Consider the following 15,890-nt stretch of genomic DNA (forward strand, 5'->3'; position numbering starts at 1 on the left):
AGAAACAGATTTATTTACAGTGGTGGTGAAATGTACCAGAGGGCACCATGCTACAAAGCATACACAGCCACTTTAGCCATTATCCAGTGCCACCAGTGAACATCTGCATTTTATATGTGTTCTAAATGACTGTAAAATACAGTAGAAGTCAGTGGTGTGCAGTGAGGCCCTTCTAACCCTTTAGAGAAGGGGTGACAATAGGTGCATGTAAATAATTACATAATATTTAATCAGGAAATATATATATATATATATATATATATATATATATATATATATATATATATTATAGTTATTGTAAGTGTATGGACTTATTTTATAAATGAACTAAAATAAAAAAAGCAAATAATTCAAAGCATTAGTCTGTGTTTTTAATTGCTATAGGACTCTTATATGACTGACAGCTGTTTTAACCAATCAAAGCTTTTTAAAATGGCTTTTGCTCACTTGTCTGTCTGGACCCTTCTCCTGATTTTGAGAAGGGTGTAGTAATGAATCTGTTAGCAAAGTCATAGGACAATCTAACCAATCAGATTCATGATTTTCACTCCGGGGGCAGGGCCATGGCTGTCTAACCCCTTCTCGGCGCTCTGCTGAAGGGGTTACACGTTGCTTAGTCATAAAACAGCGCGTATGCTGGATTAGTTCAATAGTTAGCTAACTATCACGGAATTGCGACTGCAAATAAGACAGATACGGTGGACGCAAATGCAAGTAATTTATTTACAAACAAAGATACACAGATACAATAAGACTGGATACAAAGAAACACAGAAACAACCTGATTGTCGGGGAAAAACACACAAAAACTGACAAACAATGCTGAAACAAAGGGGCTATATATACAAGAAAGAGAACAGGAAACATGGGAGCACTAAAGACAGGGGTGGAGACAAGGAAAACAACACAGAGAGCCATGTGCTAAAGAGAGAAACAGAAGGGAGGACAGAACAGGACAAGAATTTTACACTCTGGGATCATTTATATTCAAATGCTACTCAGTGGAACAGACATCTGCTAAAATCCATTGTGTCTGTGTGTGTGTGTGTGGCTGTGCATGTGTGCACGTGTGTGTGTGTGTGTGTGTGTGTTTATGAGTGAGTGTAATAAGGATGCACGTGTGCTCCATATGCTGATAGGGAGGGTTTTAACCAAGCACCATTCAACCGCACCACTCTGCAGTGAGGATTATCAAAGCTCCCCCACCCTTCCTCCACACACACACACACACACACACACACTAAAACACAAACAGACATACAGCAGACTAACAGACAACCCTGTGGTTTTATTCACTCTTTGTATACCAAGCTGTTCTAACATGAACCCGCCTGCTATACAGATGTACAGTCCTACTGCAATCAACCCACAGTAGCTTCTCTTAAATCCAGTTTATTAGGATGCACATTTAAACTAATTCAACTCTAAAGCTATGTCAAATCATTAAAGAGACATAAAGGGAAATTGCACTTGTCTTATTCTAAAACATATTCCAATCAGAGGCAACCATAAAAGTATAACATGCACACACACACACACAATGCATTTACAAGTCTTTTAAATTTACGAGTCTATTAAAATGGATTGATTTTCTGAAAAATTAAGTGTAATGCATGACTGCAGTTTGCAAGCCACGTTTGCAAAAAAAAAATGATTAAATGCTGTAATCTTCCTATATCTTTAGCAAAAAGGAATCATGTCTTATAATAATTACGCCATTAACACATAATTACACCCATACACTCCTAAAAAAAGTTCTACTCAAGAACAGCATTGCATATTTAAATAACTCTGTGCCTGAATAAATAGTTCTTCACTTTAGTGGAAAAAAGCTCTTTTAGTTGTTGAAAGCTTAAATTAATATTGTAATAACTTTCTAAATTTCTATGTTACAATACCTGGAAATGAGATAATATATAATACTTTCTCCAAAACATAATAAACACTAATAAGGAAATAAGTTATGTAATAATGAGTCATTAGTCCTTTGTTTATAGTGTATAATTTATAACATTATTGAGGTTGTATTACATATATTTTAAGCCTTTTATTAAATCTTTGAATAAGTGCACACTTTTATTACATTATTGGTAACTGTTACAGTATTAGTAAAACAGTGGTTATGAATTTACAGACTAATATCAACTTTATGTTTTAGGTCAGTCTTCGATATGTTACCCACAGATGGTTCTTTAACTTCTTTAGTTTGCTGCTCTGAAGAACCTTTCTAATTATTTGTCTGCTTAATTGTTTGGGAAACAACATCTTGTGGAAAGAGTTTTTTGTGAGTAAACGAATACCATTCAGTATACAGTACCATTCCAAATATGCTCAGTTTTGTGCAATTAGAAATTTAACAAAGACTTTGAAGTCACTGGGAACACTATGTTGAAGGTTCAGTTTTATGATGTTTTATTATATTTTTTCCTCTATTTATATCTGTTCCTTCCTACATGTCCTTCTCTCCTGCTGTGTTTGTCATAGACTGAAAGACTGACAATGTAGACTGTGACAATTGAAACTTTCACTATTTGATGATGTATATGTAGATATGGCTGATTTAGGAGCAATGGAAGCATTAATGTGGAACTCAGCAGTACACTAGACTTCTAAGTAAGTTTCTGGTCCTTGGAAAAAAAAAAACATTGCACATTAAATGACTAATAGTGTAAGTAAGGCTGACCTCAGGTTTCACGTCTCGTCTGTAGGATATCCTGTTAGCCAAGTAAACAGTTCTATTTGTGTAGCTAATGATAATAATTTCACTTTGGTGGACCAGTTGACTACTATAATAAGATAATACAATTAAAAAACAGTAGAATATTAAGTCTCTTTAAAATCAAGTCTTAATCATAATTGACTTCAGGATTTTAAGAAAGTTCACTCTAATTGTTAGTAAATACCCAAACTTTGAAAAAATCAGTAGTTTGAAATTGCTTTTAGTTAATCATTTGGGACAATTGGATATTCATGCTCATTCATGCTGAAAAATACATTATATTTCAAATAGTATTTGCTCGTCCATCCAAATCATTGAACTGTTCCCTTAAATAAGCTGCTGCAGCGTGAATGCCCAGGTCAGTATCCTCCGCTGAGATGCACAAAAGTTCCACGCTGTTAAAATACGAGCGTGCCAAAGTCAGAGCTCACCTGGTTCTTAACGGTAATGGCAACTGACACACTGATTGGTTTATTTCATGTTACGCCCAAAACACACTCATGACTAATTAAGATAATTAGTACATGCACAAGCCATAATCTTTGCGTCCTCACGATACCAAAGACACATCGACACACCCCAAATCCAGCTGTGTGATACGCTATTAACCGATGCACTGTAGATAAAATAGGGCCATTTGTGTTCTTCATTTCTCTAAGAATATGGAGCTTAAAGAGAGGCCAACTCACTATTTATATTAAATACTTATTTATACATACCAATTAACAGTTTACTTAAGTTAAAAAAGTGTGTTTAGACTTCACCTGCAGTCAAAGTTAGCATCTAATGCTAAAACAAATTGTCTAGTAAACTGGTAAGACTGGTTATTGAGCCTATTAATGTAATGGCTATTTTCAAACCGTGTATTGTATCAACATATTGTTAGGTGACTACAAATGATTTACAGATTGTTTTTTTTTTCTGATGGAGGGATATCATTTCCAACATTTCCACAGAGCAGGACTAACATCCATGCATGCAAAAGAACAAAGAACAAAGCACAATGGGTGTGTGAGTTGGCAAGTCATTGACGTTATCATGTCTCTGTTTTAGTTTATTGTAGGTTAATGGCATTTTACAACAGACCTGATCATTATAATATATATATAGTATATATATTCATTGACCACCAAGTGTGCCTCTTTTACAATGAATGATACCACTGTACTTGACTTTCAGTTCATCTTCAGTGGCTCAACAGTCATTTCTTCTTCTCTAAGTTTCCCTGAACTTCTGCCACTTTTAAATCCATGTTGCTTGTCTGTGATCTATATTTGGCTGCTGTTTTTGCTTTGGTTGCTTTTTACGTTGGCAGTTACTGGAGACCCTTTCTTTCCTGTGGTATTAAAATGATAACAAATCAAAACACTTTTCATATTATTGTAAAGAAAAATGGGAATTCCAGTACCGTGACCAAGTTTTGGTCTTGTTACTCCTACAGTTTGCAGACGTCTGTAACTTTATTAAACCTGTGTAAGTGTGTCTACCAAATACAGTAAATCAAGGATGTGTTTATTTATGTAGATGACACATTGTATCAGACATTCATCTTCCAAGGTTGGGGTCTTGGGTTCAAGTCCCTGTATGGGTTGAGTTTCCATGTTGTCTGCTTGGCTTTCCTCTGGATGCCCAAATATGAATTGGCAACTTCACACTGGCCGATGCAGTACTCCAGGTGGACGGTCGTTTCTGGTTGAGAGTATGCTGGGCACGATTGATAGGCTGCTGCTTCTCACTGGCGTGCGTGTGAGTGGATGAATGGTTGTGTGTAATATAAATTGTATAGTGTCCTTAGGTGTCTAGAAAGGTGCTATTTAAGTATAACATCATGTATTCGAGTATGTGTGGAATGTAATACAAAATTAGATGATTCTTATTAATCTGAAGATTGCAAAATAACAGAAGCATGCATGATTGTGCTACAATATTATACATTAAAAATGCAAATATATTAATTAATACTAAGTTTAACAATAAAGCTTGTATCTAAAGTAATAAAACTTTACTTTGCAATATATATATATATATAGAGGAAGAGAGAGAGAGATTTTAGAATAACAAATATAATAAAATTTCATTCTTCATGGTGTTTCATAATTTGACTCTCCAGTAAGGGTGGACGATATGGCCCTAAAATAATATCACGATATTTCATGACAATGAAATGACAATAATATGACAAAACACTGAATAACAAATATAGATATTTTAAAAATGCAACACTGCAACAAAATATTTTTTTTTATTATTGTATATGATATGATATGGCACACCCTTAACTGAGACATTAAAAATACAAGACTTTTATCAGATTTGTAGCAGAAGTCAATGATCCAGAATGTCTCCATATATCTCCATATATCCAGGATTAAAGTAAAATAAATGATACTGGACAGATATAATCTGTCTCTAGTAGATATATAATGGGACACGGGAACAGTGTGAATTTTTCTTTTGCTAAAAAGACGAAAAAAGTAGCACCCTGATGTGATAATTAGGGGTGGATGATATTGCACGATATTTCAGGGTATAAAATCGTTCACCATATTCAAAAATGTTAGTGTAAATGTAAAAGCATGTGCTATGTGCTAATGTTTCTTTCCACCCTGTTTTTCAGAGCATGGCACAGTGGGCAGTGCCCAGTCCCCAGTCCCTACCTTGTAGTGCCAGCGGCTGCTGTGGCGACGTCGCCTCCACCTGCTGCCACTGAGAGTCATGCTGTCGAGCAGCTGGCGGCGGGGCACGGCCGGACCCACCTGCAGCCTCCCAGTGGGCAGGGGGTCCGTGTCAGGCGGCACGGTGGTCCTGGAGGCTCAGTATGACTACTCGTACCGTGGTGCGGATGGTCGTGTTGTCTCCATACATGAGGGCGAGCGATTTCTCCTGCTGAGGAAAACCAACGCTGACTGGTGGCAGGCACGGCGGCTCGGAGTGAGCATAAAGAGCAAGCCAGTGTATGTCCCCGCCACATACGTCATCGAGGTGCCAATCTCCACACTGCACACTCCGCAGACCAGCAGCCAGCCAATAACCTCCTCTCAAAGACTGGCGACAAGAGCATCCTTCACACCATGCTCTCAGACACAGCGCTCAGGTATAGTCTTTGTGTGTCTCTGGGTTTATCTGATGGAATTCTATGGGATCCTGGATTCCCTATAATAAGAAATCAAGAACTAAAGATCTTGCATGCACTGAATTTTGATAAAATGTGTTTATATATTTATTTTCCATTTCTAAATTTAATGACACCAGCAAACTAGAATCAGTGTCACACTGTCCAAATAGAGAAAGTATAAAACAGTAGAGAATATTCCCAAACTTCTATCATTCCCAAAATCTCTTCAAGAGCAAGGTATTAAATTATCAAGGTAGTTACAGTACATGGATCTTTAGAACAATAAGGACTCTATCTTACACCCTGCACAAGGCATGTTGCAAAGGTCATTGCTATCTAGGTGTTTGTCTGCTAAGGGCACAGGACTACTTCACCACATCAATTGGAGAATGGATGGAGGATATTAAAAATGGGTTGCGGCTGGGTCTTCCAGCATGACAATGACCCAAAACATACAGCCAAGGCAACAAAGGAGTGGCTTAAAAAACAAGCACAGTAAGGTGATTGAGTGGCCTAGCCAGTCATCATATTAAGTCTTATTTGCCAAAGGGGTCAAATACTTATTTCTCACTGTGAAATGTAAATACATTTATATCAATCATACAATGTAATTTTCTGGATTTTGTGTTTGATATTCTATCTCTCACTGTTAAAATTAACCTACCCTTAAAATTATAGACTGTTCCTGTCTTTGTCAGTGCACAAACTTACAAAATCAGCAGTCATTATTTCGTTCACTGCATCTACACTAATTAGAATGGTGGTCTGGAAGGGCGTTCAGGTAAATTTCTGGTGTATTTCTATCTTGCCAACAGAAAACACTGGTGCACCACTGACTGATTTGAACCCTGACAACAGTAAACCATCAGATGTTCACGCCAAAGTCAGAGTGCACCTGGTTATTTAAGAAAATGGCAAGTGACACATTGATAGGGCCTTAAGTCTCTCTTGCCTTGCTTTGGGTATCGTTTAAATTTTATTTATTCCCATTGTGAGTGTATTATGTCTGACAATACTGGAGGTGCTAGTAAGGTCCATGGAGCTTGTTTAGCCCAATTGAAGGTGTAGCTTCCTTTACAAGAGAGAAACTTTTCACTCATACTTTACTTCATCGGTTCCTTTTCTCTCACAATGATGATGTAATACAGAACGGACCATTGCTAGCATTTCAAGAAGTAAATGTGTTAGTAGTAACGAGTTTTTAACGAGTACCAGTTCTTGGAATTGTGACACCCAACCCTTTATTTGGGCATTATTTGGGATTTCAGACATGGGAACCCCCTTTTAAAGGCACTGTTGAAAAACAAAAATACATACACATGTTAAGAGAATTTTGGTGGCAGATTTTAATGAGATAATGGGGATTTTGCCAAAGTCTGTGAACTTATCTTTGATGAGTTGTTAGTTATGAGTTAATAAGAAATTTTGCTTTGTGCAAACCCTCCTGGATTCCTGGTACTGTACTGTGAAACTCACTCTCATGCAAGAATACATAGTAAAAAAAAGGGAAATTATCCTACACATTTTTTCCTGCTTGATCTGCCGGCTTAAAATAAAAATGGTCTAAAAAACCCAACCATGAGTCAGAAACCTTAAAATATCATTAATTGTATTTCTTTGAATAAGTAAAGTAATGTGACTGATTTGACTGTGTATCAGATTTGAAAAAAAGTGTGTTAAATACCACAAACAGTGATATTTAAAAAATCAAGTGCTGAACCACTCCAAACTGCTAATGCAACATGTGTGAATGACCACCACCACACTGCTACGCTGCACATTCTGTGATGAGACAGTGTGTGTGAAACTTTATCTCTAGCTGCAGAATAACAGATAATCAGATAACATCCCTGTTGGGTAGTATCAAGTAACTTAAAATGAATGCACTTTGTTTTGTATTTAGATGAATTGATAACACAGGATGTTCAATAGAATTTACAAGTAAATTGTGAGGGATTGTAGTTCTCCAAAATTACTCATACATGTTCTCATTAAAACATTACATTTTAGAAAAAGACTGGCCTTTTTATTGCTGCTGTTGTACTTTCCAGACTAGAAATGTCCTGGTTTAAGATTTCTAATTAAACTGGCTGTCCACTGGACTTTATTAACATTAACATGACATTATTAACAGGAAAAACACATTAATCCACATCATTATTTCACAGTGTACATGTGCTATATTTTGACCAAATTCATTATATGCACTCTTTTGGCACGGTTCCTCTCTGATACGCAAAGCACTAATCCATAAAACACAATAGTTGAAAAAGAGATCCAGTGAATTTATGCATTGAAGGAAAAAATCAGACTGGTTGATCTGTTGATTAACAATATAAATTTAAAACTAATAAAAATACATTCCTGCTGCTAAACGGACGGTTGCGCTTCATTGAAAACCTCCTCACTCCCTTTCTCTAGGAACTTGGACCTTGTCTTACATAGACATAATGTAAATGGAACTCTCCACAGCTCGAGTTAATGGTTGCAATGAGAGGAATGTTAATATTTGCTATGATGCAATTGACACTTTGAAGAATATGCTATAACCTCCCTTTTTTGGTTCAGTATGTGTGTGTTTGTGTGTCTGTGTTCCTTGGTAGAGTGCAATACATGTTACTTTTGTGCTAGAGCTGCGGTTAGCGGCTAATGCTAATGCTGCTGCACCCAGCCTTAGTGCTGGAGAAACTTCACTGAAAACTCACCTTTAGACAAAATGCTGGCATTCTAATCTTACTGTAAATAAACGAAAGCACTTTACTCATTCAAACAAACAGTTTTCAGGAGAGAATTCTGTGTGTAGATTAACATCCAGCACTCGTTTGACTTTGAAAAAAATATATATTTTTTGTAGGAATTACAGTTTTGTTTACTTTAGGCACTTCCCCCAGCTTTCCTATTAGAAGGGAAACATGGCGACACCCTTGCTCACTTCAATGTAGGCATCCTTACTAGTGTTGCTTAATGCACATTATAACTAGGTGCGCCCGAAAATAGATGTTCTTTGATAGTGAGCCTTATAATTTGTTGTGCCCTTTAAATACGGTAATATTTGTATGGATAATTCATTGAATTCATGATCAGTAATGCTGGCTTGGTATTTAAAATGAGTCTCTTCAAATTCTTTACATGCTTTTTAAAAGACAATTGTGAATCTATTATAAGCCCTAGATATGTAAATTGATGCATGAGCTTAAGCTTATGTTTTTATATAAGTGTAAGTCCATGTCAGAGGAAACGTTTTAGGGAAAGAACATGCTTTGTCTGACATATCTGACTATCTGTTCTGAAATATAACAGCCATGTTGAAACTAGTGTTGTGTTTTGCACAATAGCTCCATAGCTTTACATTCATCTGGACTCATCTCTAGGGAGCATCTCTAGTGTCTGACCAACTAGAAAAACTCTGATTAAACAGGAAGTGCCTCATATGGGTTTCCCCCGGGGTACAACTGTGTAAAGGCTGATTTATGGATCTATGTCGGCACACAGTGAAGAAGATAATGGTGAAGGATTGCTCATAGGGACTCACATTGACAATGACCTGTATGCCTTTAAAATCACTACTACAGAGTTGTTCATCAAACGAACACTAATTGTCTCTCTGGTAGCATTTGAGGTGGTAAACAGTACATGTGCGAATACTGAACCATATCGCTCCGACTTGTTTTCTCTTCTTTTTCCTAATCAGTTCCTGCCAAAGCATTCTGTCGTTCTATGGAAGACCTGAACAGAAACAGTGCCTTCACAAGCAAGCGCATGGGACGGGACTCAGCAGGCACCCTTTTCCCTACGCTTCCCCTGTCCACCTCCTCAGCCACACCCTCACGCCACCTCACAGTCCCCGGAGGGTCGGTGGGGTCAGGCGGCCTGATCCCGCGCAGCCAAAGCTCCTGTAACTTACCCCAGAACCCGTATGAGGAAGCCCACAGCAGCAGGCCGGATCCAGGCAGCCCCACCAAGTCCTACAGCCAGTGGGACATGGCGAGCGTCACGCGGCGGTACACTGATGGACACATCCAGGTAGACCATTCAAAATATATTCATATTTACTGTAAAAATTATAAATATGGCAATATAATTAATATAATTTAACACTAGCATTGTAGGGCAGTGGTGGCTTACCTGTGTCTTCTAAGTATACTCACTAGTGTGTATGTGTGTATTAACTGCACGGATGGCTTAAAAAAAGACAAAGGCTTTTTCCATCTGTGCCTAGCACAAGTATAGTATATATGGTTGTCTTGTCTTGTCTAGCATAATTTGTGGGTATTATATTGAGAAACTTTGCCGATTTTTCTATACTACATTTTCTGTCACTGTATAAAAGAAAATCGGTAAAGCCTTTATTAAGAATACACTGTAATATTTTTTTAAAGAAGCATGTGTAATCAGTTTCTCTGATTTTGCTATGTATAGGTACGTATATTATTGAGTAAAATGAACATTGTTGTTTTATTCTATACCAACAACATTTCTCCCAAATTCAAATACAAATATTGTTATTTAGAGCATTTATCTGCAGAAAATGAGAAATGGCTGAAATAACAGAAAATATTTCAGACCTCAAATAATGCAGAGAAAACAAGTTAATTTTCATGAAGTTCATGAGTTCAGAAATCAATATTTGATGGAATAACCCTGTTTTTTTCCAGTTTTCATGTTCTCCTCCACCAGTCTTACACTCTGCTTTTGCATAACTTTATTCTTTTGATTATATTCTAGAGGTTTTCTTTTTGTTAAAATCAAAGAAACTCATTATTGTAAAGTGGTCTGTTTTTTTCCAGAACTGTATATACTTATTACTGATTTAATCAATCAGAGTAAAAAAATGGCAATGCACACTATATTATTAGTGGATGAGATACAGCAGTGCTGCTGGAGTCTTAAACAGCTCTGCCTTACTGCTGGACTGAGAATAGTGTACCAACCAGAAATATCCAGGCCAACAGTGTGCTGTGGGCAGCTCCTTAAAGCAGTACCATGTGAATGACTAGAGGATGACCAAATCTAACTGTGAAACAACAGATGAGCTTCTGTCTCTGACTTTATATCGTAAAGGTGGACCAACTAAGTAAGAAGAAAGGAAATAAATATGTTTATTAAATAACTATTGAATATTTATTAGAAATTACATAGTACCACTTTTGGCCAATGCAGATATTAAATTCAATATTTTTCTATATACATTGCTTTCGCTACTTTTGATTTGTCTCCTGAGTGACACTCCCATCTAAGAACTGGTTATGTTCATGGACAATTAGAAGCTTTATCCCCAGCAATGCCAAAGCAAACCCTGGCTGGTAGTGCAAGAAAGCAGAGATGGATGGAAGAATGGATAGACCACCACCTCCACCCATCACTATCATCAAAGATAGTCAATGCTGTTATCTGTTAGCTGATACTACTTCCAGAATATTGCAGGTTGGAGAAGTGTCAGTACTGATATCCCACCTATAGAGTTAAAACGGTAAAATAGAATATTTGGCTCCACTTCTCCTTAATACACTGCAGGCATTACATGGATTCAATTAGTTCTACCACCAGCACATCTTTTAACTTAATGAAGTATTGATTCGCTGAATCAGGCCACATAACCATAGCTTATTGTATTAATGCCTTTTTGTATTTATTCTGTTATGTTAAGGTCAGAGTAAATATATGCTTACTTTGCAGATAAATAACTATAAGTGTGGTTTTCTCCAGAGAATTAAAACCTGCAATGTAGTAGTTACACAGTAGTGTAGTGTACACACACACATACACACAGTTATAAAATATAAACAAATATTAGTGAAAATAAAAAATCCCTGCCTCAGGAACATGTCACAATTTTCAGGCAGATATTTAAATTTATTTAAAATTTTAATTTATTGATCAATCTATACTCATTCAGTCTCTTTCCTTCTACTTATTTCTCCCACCCCCTTCCCTTTCTTTCTTTCCCTCCCTCTTTCTCTGCCTATCTCGTGCACTCATGACTCTAAGCTAAGTAATCAGGGATTACAGCTACATTTAGGTCACAAGCTCCTCATTTCCCACTATGCAGTTTACGTAACACACACATAAACACATAACTCACATACGTACATATATATGTACATTGTTTTTTATATTCACTCTCACGATTTTTATTCTCTCTCTCTCTTCATTCACTGTTTTTAAAAAAAATCAGTGTTATTAAAAACGAGTTTATCCTGCTTTTTTGGAGTAAGGTTTTGTACTAGGTTTTGGAGCATTGCTGAGAGAATTGAGTTGCATTTATAGCCAACAAAAAGCATCAGTGAGATCAGGATGTTGGATGATCTCCACCACACCTCTTTCCCATCTGCCCAACTCATCCCATCAATAGAGCTCCAGCATCACACCTGGAATTCTAAATTTTTTTAGTACTTGAGTAGTTGAATGCAATCATTAGAAGGGAAGTCCACAAACATTTGGAAATATAAGTTTTCTAAAGAGTATGTAGATATAGCTGTATTTTCCTTTCAATGTAAAATTGACTATGCTTAATCTCTGTCTGGAAAACTGGGAAACTGTATAAAAAGGTATATAAAGCTTGAGAAAAAAAAATTAAGCGACCACTTCAACAGTATCAGTATCACTCTGATTTTATTATTATATATATTATATATAGTTTATGTTTTTGGTAAAATAAACATTTTTGTTTAATTTTATAAACTACTGACAACATTTTTTCCAAATTTCAAATAAAAATATTATTATTTACACCATTTATTTGCAGAAAATGAGAAATGATCAATATAACAAAAAAGATGCATAGCTTTCAGACCTCAAATAATGCAAATAAAACAAGTTTATATTAATTTAGAAAGAGCAATACTTTCTAAATGTTTTAAGAGTTCAGAAATCAGAATTTTTTAATCACAGCTATCATGCGTCTTGGCATGCTCTCCACCAGTCTTTCACACTGCTTTTTGGTGACCTTATTAAACTCCTGGCGCAAACATTCAAGCATTTCAGCTTTGTCTGATGGTAAAATTAAAGAAACTGATCATTTTAAAGTGGTCTCTTTATTTTGTATCTGGAGCTGTATATTTACCGTCTTATTTGTAAATAAAACAAACATCCATAAATACATGCTTAGTCTTAAAACAAACCCTAAACTTAACATATGCCAGTAACTAAAAGTAAGTTTTAACCTTTTATTTAAAACACAGAGACTATATTTCTAAAATTTCCTTTGGAATCAATAAAGTATCTGTCTATCCATCCATTTTCTATTCAATGGGAAATCTCCATTTGCAATGCTGTGTAGTCCAAGACTAGGTGTAATCCCTGTCTGGGAAACTGCCTGATAGTTTGAATCTGTAGTTTAGTCCCTATTCATCTCTGAGTTTATTGCCAAATTAAACCATTTATGCAATGAAAGTATAAAGTATGAGGACACACACACGCTTCAGAGTATGCAATACAGTTGTGGTCACAAGTTATGAATGCACCTTCTATTTCTGATGAACTCTTGATACAGACCAATAAATAATCCAGATTTTAATCACAGCTTTCATGCATCTTGGTATGCTCTCCATCAGTCTTACACACTGCTTTTGGGTGACCTTATGCAATTCCTGGCACAAAAATTCATGCAGTTGTGTCTTGTCTGATATTTTCTGGAGCTGTATATTTACCTTTTTATTTGTATAAATAAAAGAAACATTCAAAAATACATGACTACTCTGAAAACTAAACCTAATCTTAACATCAGTAACCAAAAATATATTTTAACCTTTTTCCAGTTTAATCACAGAGAATATATTCCAAAAAAATATTTTGGGATCAATAAAGTATCTATCTATCTGTTTGTCTGTCTGTCTGTCTGTCTGTCCGCCTGTCCGTCTGTCTGTCTGTCCATCCGCCCGTCCGTTCGTCCGTCCATTCATCCGTTCGTCTGTCCGTTCTTAAAACTAACCCTAATCTTGACATAAGTAACCAAGTATATTTTAACCTTTTAGTTAAAACACAGAGAATATATTCCTAAAATTTCTTTTGGGATCAATAAAGTATCCGTTCTTAAAACTAACCCTAATCTTGACATAAGTAATCTATCTATCTATCTATCTATCTATCTATCTATCTATCTATCTATCTATCTATCTATCTATCTATCTATCTATCTATCTATCTATCTATCTATCTATATGTCTGTCTGTCTGTCTGTCTGTCTGTCTTTCCGTCCGTCTGTCCATCCGTCTGTCCATCCTAAGTATCTATTTCCTAAGTATCCATCCATCCATCCATCCATCCATCCATCCATCCATCCATCCATCCATCCATCCATCCATCCATCCATCCATCCATCCATCCATCCATTTTCTAGTCAATGGGAAATCTCCATTTGCAATGCTGTGTAGTCCAAGACTAGGCTTAATCCCTGTCTGGGAAACTGCCTGATAGTTTGGATCTGTAGTTTAGTTCCTATTTATCGAGTGTCAAAGTTAAAGCATTTTTGCAATGAAAGTATCAACTATGAAACCATGCACACACACACGCACACATACACACACACACATAGGCACAAATGCACCAGAGTGTGCATTACAGTTTTGGTCACACCATGAGGCTCTGAAGTTATAAACGCACCCTCTATTTTTGATGAACTCTTGATACAGACCCATAAATACTCCTCGCTAAAATGTTAAAGCAGAGAGTCAGAAATAGCTGCCCTCTAATCCAGTACACAGCCTGAGAACTCCAGCCTGCCGAACAGACACACACCGATGTGTCCACTGATATGCCCATTCACACTGCCAATCTTTGGCAGTGCTGGATTAACCTTAGGCTAATATGGGCACTATCGACAAGCAAGAAACACACAGACAAACACACGAACACAGACAAACCTGCACACGCATACACACACACACAAACACACGGCTTAGTCAAGGGCTATGATATTTCTTCTAAAATGCCTGAAGGGAAATGATGACACATCTGTGTCTATGTGGTGACCTGGCTGACACCACACACCAAGCTTTCTTCAGCTGTATTCAGAAATGACGCTGCTGTGTGTTTATATCAAGGCGAACAGACCATTAGCTGGAAGTGTTTGTATCTGTGTGTTTAGAGCAGTGTTGAGTGTTCAGTTACACACACACACACACACACACACACACTCACACACACACACACACACTATGAACAGAAACGACATCAGCGGAAAAACTTCCTTTGAACCGCAACAGTTTCCCCTCTGCAACTGAATCAAAGGTGACTTTGTGTGTCAAAAAATTACAGCAACTTACCCTGAATACCGGAACCCACTATGAGCTGTGAAGAGTTTTTATAGAGGGAGTGGCCTGCCACAATACAGAAGGATTCAAGGATTCAAGGAGATTTTATTGTCATTCGCATCACATGTGGTACATGAGGTGGAACGAATCCAGTTTACACCCAAGAGCTGTTTTCTGTTGAGAAAATATTATTATAGAATATAGTATATCACCTACTGTATATTAGAAGTACAGTAGATGCAGTGTTATATAATGTAATATACAGTAGATTTAAATGAAATATTTAAACGAGCAGACTAAGGGTTTACTCACAATAGACAGTCTGTGCCATGCCCAGGTACGGTTACCCGCCAAAGCACGACTCGTTTGCCTAGTGTGATCGCTCCGAACGGTGCCCGGGCACAGTACACTGAACCATGACCTTGCCCGTTTGAAGAAGTAAGCCAGAGCATGGTTCACTTGGACTCGAGCACAGCATGCATGCAGTGCGTACACACTCCTGAGAGAGGGTGCTTTACATGGCCTATCCAAGTGCGAGCAGTGAGTACATGACATAAGCGTGCTCAGGCACGGATTGTTTAAACGCTGTGTGAATGCAGGCTGGCAGGGGAGTGGGGAGGAGGCAGACCTGTGCTCCAGCACTATTTAACCAAACTGTGCCTAGTGTGACTACACCCTAACATGCTGGCACTATGGCTCGATGATTGCTCTCATTGTGATGCTGTCTGGATTTTTGGGTGTGCAGTACTAAACTAAACTAGTCTTCCCTTGAATAGAGCATTTTATTGTTGCTTTAATAGTTGAT

At 37.1% G+C, this 15,890-nt stretch overlaps 1 protein-coding gene across 5 annotated transcripts in view; it reads left to right on the forward strand.

Annotated features, from left to right (window-relative positions):
* The window catches only part of arhgap9 (Rho GTPase activating protein 9), a 67,121-nt gene that overhangs the window by 18,646 nt on the left and 32,585 nt on the right, over nucleotides 1–15,890 (forward strand). For all 5 annotated transcript variants that reach the window (XM_049479135.1, XM_049479138.1, XM_022675636.2 and 2 more), the window contains exons 2-3: nucleotides 5,337–5,813; nucleotides 9,526–9,857. In XM_049479135.1, coding sequence (XP_049335092.1) covers nucleotides 5,435–5,813; nucleotides 9,526–9,857 — 711 coding nt within the window. In that variant the 5' untranslated portion in view covers nucleotides 5,337–5,434. The remainder of the gene's footprint in view (nucleotides 1–5,336; nucleotides 5,814–9,525; nucleotides 9,858–15,890) is intronic.

The sequence above is a fragment of the Astyanax mexicanus genome, chromosome 5 (assembly GCF_023375975.1).
Source record: "Astyanax mexicanus isolate ESR-SI-001 chromosome 5, AstMex3_surface, whole genome shotgun sequence".
Taxonomy (NCBI): domain Eukaryota; kingdom Metazoa; phylum Chordata; class Actinopteri; order Characiformes; family Acestrorhamphidae; genus Astyanax; species Astyanax mexicanus.